At 38.5% G+C, this 5,180-nt stretch overlaps 1 protein-coding gene across 1 annotated transcript; it reads right to left on the bottom strand.

Annotated features, from left to right (window-relative positions):
* Positions 1-903: 903 nt before the first annotated feature.
* Positions 904-4,936, bottom strand: LOC114748913 (homeobox protein knotted-1-like 2). The gene is made up of 5 exons (XM_028937381.1): positions 4,130-4,936; positions 3,851-3,973; positions 3,605-3,737; positions 1,783-2,036; positions 904-1,660 (listed from the first exon to the last, which is right to left on the bottom strand). The coding sequence occupies exons 1-5, from the start codon at positions 4,514-4,516 to the stop codon at positions 1,457-1,459; spliced, it is 1,101 nt and encodes a 366-aa protein (XP_028793214.1). The 5' UTR covers positions 4,517-4,936; the 3' UTR covers positions 904-1,456.
* Between the last annotated feature and the right edge of the window lie 244 nt (positions 4,937-5,180).

Raw genomic sequence — 5,180 nt, 5'->3', positions numbered from 1 at the left:
TATATGTTTTACCCTTTTTTCCTATTTCTTATCTGTTTCATATTTATTAACAACTTAGTTCTCAGCCAGATGACTTTTATTACCTCTTAGCGTTTTGATATTGTAACTGTAATTTATGCACTAGTGACCTATCACTTATTCCCACCTTTTTAAATGACAAATACAACTCATTCCTCAAATTGTGTGTAAAAAATTTGCAATAATCATCAATAACTGTCTATTACCACACTAATTAATGGTAAAAATAATTGGGTAATGAACACGTTTTAGAAGTCAACATCACCAATGACAAAACACATTGCTTCTAGTAATGCCAACAATACATTTAATTTCTCATAGTAAATCTAGAGGGTTGAAACTTATTACACGGGCAAGATGAGCCTCACAACATTTGTTAAGTAATAAGAACCATCCAATTTGGCCAAAAAACACAAAAATACGAACCATCCAATTTGGCCAATAATTTACAGAAGACACTTGATGAGTTGAGCCACGCAGAATCATGACTAACCATGCGTGTAATCCTCCATGCACATGCCACATATTTTCGGAATATAATTTCACATTATTGCACAACTCATTCTGCATATTTGGTACCGGAATATAATTTCAAACCCAAAAAAATGAGGAGAAAAACCACTCTCGATCCTCTAAGCTCGTCCTTCCTTCTCACTAACGGCTGAAGCCTGAAACTAATGTTAACAGCTGCTCTTTTTCATCCAATTTTTCTCCAGACTTTGCCACGGCCAAAATATCAAAGTTCACACTATTTATCACACTAGACCCTCGCCGCAAACGAGTTAATATCGTGTTAGATCAATTATGTAACATACCCACGCACACGCCTCATTTTGTATCTCCACGAAACACCCAAGAGCGATATTTGGAATTTCGCACGCGACCTAGCTGAAATGTCAATTCGTGCAATATATATGTAGTGAAACATGAAGGAGGGTTTCGAAACATTGAATCACCATAAGTTTCACCATTATGTACACTTAAAAAGCTAGCTAGTAGCTCCCCTGACTGAAATGGTAAGCTTAATCTGGTGCAGCAGCTCCACCTGGCAAATAGTTTTCTCCCTTGTGCTTCCAATCAATCACACAGCAAGATTACATACTATAGATTCTTCAGACAAGTCGATAAACAAAAGTACATCAACGACGACACATCCTTCTTATAACATCAAAATATCCAACAACGTCTGAATTACTTATTGCTACCCGATCGGAGCTCATAAGTGTACCGAAAATGCCAGCTGCAGAAATATTCGTTCTAAATATAATATATATTTATATATATAAAGCTACCAATGCTTACACCATCACACTGCACAGTCCACTTTAAATGCGTTCGTCTCCCTTGTTTGGAACTCGTGGCCTTTTCTTGTTCAGGTCCTGACCATGCTAGCGTTCAATATATATAATGCAATAGCTTGCAGGTGAGATGAAACACATCATGGGCCTAGACGGTAGTGACCATCTGGCATGTAGTGACCATCCATATAGAGAGTTGCGTTCTGTGGATGAAGCCCATCCATCACCATGAATTGCATGTCTTCAGATGGCTTCCAGTGCCTCTTCCTTTGATTTATGAACCAGTTATTTATTTGCTTCTGGTCCAATCCAGTTGATTCAGCCAACGCCACCTTCTCTGACTCCTATATTACACATATTACACAACATTACACACACACACACACATATATATAACTGTGCCGTTGATCCATCAAGCTGATTGTTAAGCAGTTAGATATAATCGTTTTTTTTTTTTTTAACGTACCGAAGGATAGGGCCATTTGTAGTGTAATTCCCACCAGTTGAGTAGCTTTTGCCTAGCATCTTTGGGCAGTTTTCCTTTCTTCTTTTTCTTGGAAAGTTCTTGCTTGAGGCTGCTTAAGTAACCGCTATACTTCCTCAGTAAGTGGTTCTTAAGTTCACGGTCTTCAGCTCTGGGATCAATCTCAGGCAATTCTGTTTCTCCGCCACTATTGTCTTGATCCTCTTCGGACGAACCAACCCCTTCACATTTATCATCTGCGTAATTGCTCGACATACCAATGCACACGTCTGTAAGTTCGTTCCTCATAATTAAATTTAACAATCAACTAAATAGTTTGAGTAAGGATCATCAGTACAATGTGCCCATATTACAATACATTATTCCCAACGGAATTTCTTCAGCTCCCAGCATTTGGAGTTCATATTTACATAATACCAAACAGATAAAAATATCTTTCCACTGGAAAGACAAAAGTATAATTATTTCCATCCTGTTGAAGTAACATGCAAGTACTAAATAATTGTAATGTGAAATCACTCATCGATGATCTTTTTATTACCCTCATGTTCCAAGAGAATATGAAAGCAGCTTCACATTGTCAACAGAATTTATTACTGACCAATAATTAAAAGAAATATAACATGCTTATTACAGAACAATCAATGATTTTAAACGGAGAGACTTGCATCAATGAAGAAATCGCTCTCTTCTAATTCCATTGTAAATTCCAGGAGAAAAATAAATCGGCGCACAAAATAGTATTTGTTACCTCGATCCTAATTAAGAAGCACCGGCTACCACGCATAGATATTAGATAAGACAGGAAAAGCAATAACAGGATACTAATTAGCCCAACAAATTACTTCTTACTTGGTTAGCTAATTTTGGTTAGTTGTTTATATTATGTCATCAGTATTATATTAATATTAACCATGATGACTCGTGAGCTTCGTGGAAAGAAACGAAATCGCAGAAAGTAAGACGGGTTAAATTTATTGCTCAACTGACAAGGCTGAGGGTGATTGGAATAGCATCCAATGTGATTACCAATTATAATTTCAATTAAAAAATAGCAGTAAATAATTGTTGTGCCATTTATAAAGTACTAAATGCAAGACTTGGGGGATCGAACACGAAGAGGCCAGAACTGACAACTACAATGATGAGTGTGTATGTGCGGTAATGGGAATGTTATGCTACAAAACCCAATAAGTCGGCCGGTAAACTACAAACACAATACGAATACATTAGTAAAAAAACAGAATGTGTTAGCAGAGAAACCCTAGATAAACGATTTTGTCAGAACTCACAAATCTAGGAGAGAGCCGAATAGGGAAGCGTTTGAAATTGTAAATATATCATTCCAAAAAAGAAATTGTGGATATGAATCATATCCCAAAAAGAAAGGAAATTAAAAAAAAATGGTTAAATGATATATGAAAGAAGGAAAATAGTAGTAGCACTTTTTTTTCGGGGGAAAAAAAAAAGCAGATTGGGTTATGTGCTTAATCAAACCTCATCTTTCTCTCTTTCTGGGTCCCTCCCCAGAATATGAATAGGTATCTGTAGGTGTAATATTTCAGTCAAAGTTTCTTACCTGAGAGTTCAGCGCATTACTCAAGTTTACGAGTTTCAAAACTCAGACAATCGGAACTGTAAGTTTGCGAACAGTAGTCATTTGAAAGAGACATGCCTGATTATAGGTTTAATTCCGAATCTGTTTACTTCTTCAGCGGAAAGAAAGACAAACTCTAGCGGAACAGAATTTGAAGGTCGGAAGATGGAAGAGTGTAGCAAAAGAGAAAGAGAGAGATAAAAGTACCAGCGAAGATGCGGAGGGATCCATTGCAAAGCATATTGAGTTGAGTTTCAATCCTGCGCATGAAATCCATGGCTTCTTGGATAGGCCTAGTCAATTCCTCTCGATACTTCACAAGCATGTCATAATAAGCTTCCTGATGATCATTCATAGCAAAAAGATATCGATCAACAAATATTAGCAAGAAAACCCGAATCAGTTAAGCAGCAAGAGAAATCCATTAAATTATAAGGGGTGAGAGAAGCGCACCATGAATTGGTCCAGTTCAGGGTCCTTCGAAACTTCCCTCGAAGCGGATGAAGATCGCTGCCGTGCCTCAAACTCCTGGCGAGCAGCAGCCAGACGCGCCACCACTTCCGGTGGAGCTCCCACCTGAAAAAATAAAACCTTTATATAGTAACAGATACAGACAAAAACGAAACCAATAGGAGTAGTTGTAGCTACTGGAGAGAAGAACCATATCAGAGACTGAGTCCAGTCTAAACTGTTACAAGTTAATGATGAAATGTCGAGACACAAATTAAGGACCTTTTGGCAATCCATGTAGGCTTGTAGAAGATTGGAATACTGAGGATGAGCAATGATTTTAGCCTTGATAGCTTCAACCTCGTTGGAGCTGTCTCCACCTCCTCCTTGGTGGTGCATCATGTGAAGATTTCCTCTGAGTAGAGGGTACTGAAAAATCTGAGCATGGTGTGAGGTATTGGCCTCGGTTTTAACAGTGGGGTGAGCCTGATCGGATTGATGAAAGCAGTCGGAAGCACCGGACTGAAGATGGAAAGTATTGATGGGCAACTGATGAGCAACGCTCGAACCCCCACTGCTACTTCTTCCGTACCCAATACCACCAGAAGAGTACAAGAAATTAGCCCTCCCACCATTGTTTTCGCTCAGATTATTATTATATTCCTCCATCCAATATTCTAATACCAAGCTCTCCCAACTAATCAATCCGACTAAGCAACAGTTTGGACCACTAAAACACAAGAGAAGAAGACCAGAAAAGGAAACCCTACGTTATCTATAAACAAGGCAACAACTTAAAACCCTAAAACTGAGAAGAGATTGCGAACGTTTAGAGCACGGGATCAGGACCACAAGTGACGCTCTATATATTCATGGGGAAGAGCGGAAAGAGATAAGGGGATGGGTTGAAAGATTTGTGAAGCGAAGAAGGAAGGGTTTTGTTATTCAGAGGAAGAGTTAGTGATTGCACCGAAGCAAGTTTTGCAGAAAGCAGAGAAGAAAGGAGGGATCATCTGAGAGGGGAAGAGTGGGACGCAGGTAAGGAATAGGAAAGAGGAGAAAGAGAGAAGAGGGAGGTGGCGCGGTCGTGCCCGGCAATGGCTCCGTATTGTGGGTGGTTGACAAGACTTCTTTCTTTGCCATATAAAAGAAATATTTGATAATTACAAAAGCAAGCTAGCCTAGTCCAGGGGATTATGCCCCACCCTATTCCTCATTTTTTAATTAAGAAATCTTTTACTCCATTTGTTTTTTTTTTCTTTTTTCTCTCAAAAAGTTTTTAACAGTATATGTTTTTCTTCCATTTTTAGCTTTAACGGATAGCGTGTAAAAA

The sequence above is a fragment of the Neltuma alba genome, unplaced genomic scaffold, assembly GCF_004799145.2.
Source record: "Neltuma alba isolate B1F8T4 unplaced genomic scaffold, ASM479914v2 tig00000938_pilon, whole genome shotgun sequence".
Lineage (NCBI taxonomy): Eukaryota > Viridiplantae > Streptophyta > Magnoliopsida > Fabales > Fabaceae > Neltuma > Neltuma alba.
Note: the sequence above shows the minus strand (reverse complement) of the source record. Positions and strands in the feature narration are given on the sequence as shown.

Bases quoted from the DNA above. Each gene is read 5' to 3' on its own strand.
- LOC114748913 (XM_028937381.1), bottom strand. From the start codon at position 4,516: ATGGAGGAATATAATAATAATCTGAGCGAAAACAATGGTGGGAGGGCT. The intron at 3,974-4,129 runs GTCCTTAATTTG...TTATTTTTTCAG, and splicing joins CCTACATGGATTGCCAAAAG to GTGGGAGCTCCACCGGAAGT. The intron at 1,661-1,782 runs GTACGTTAAAAA...TGTGTAATATAG, and splicing joins ACAAATGGCCCTATCCTTCG to GAGTCAGAGAAGGTGGCGTT.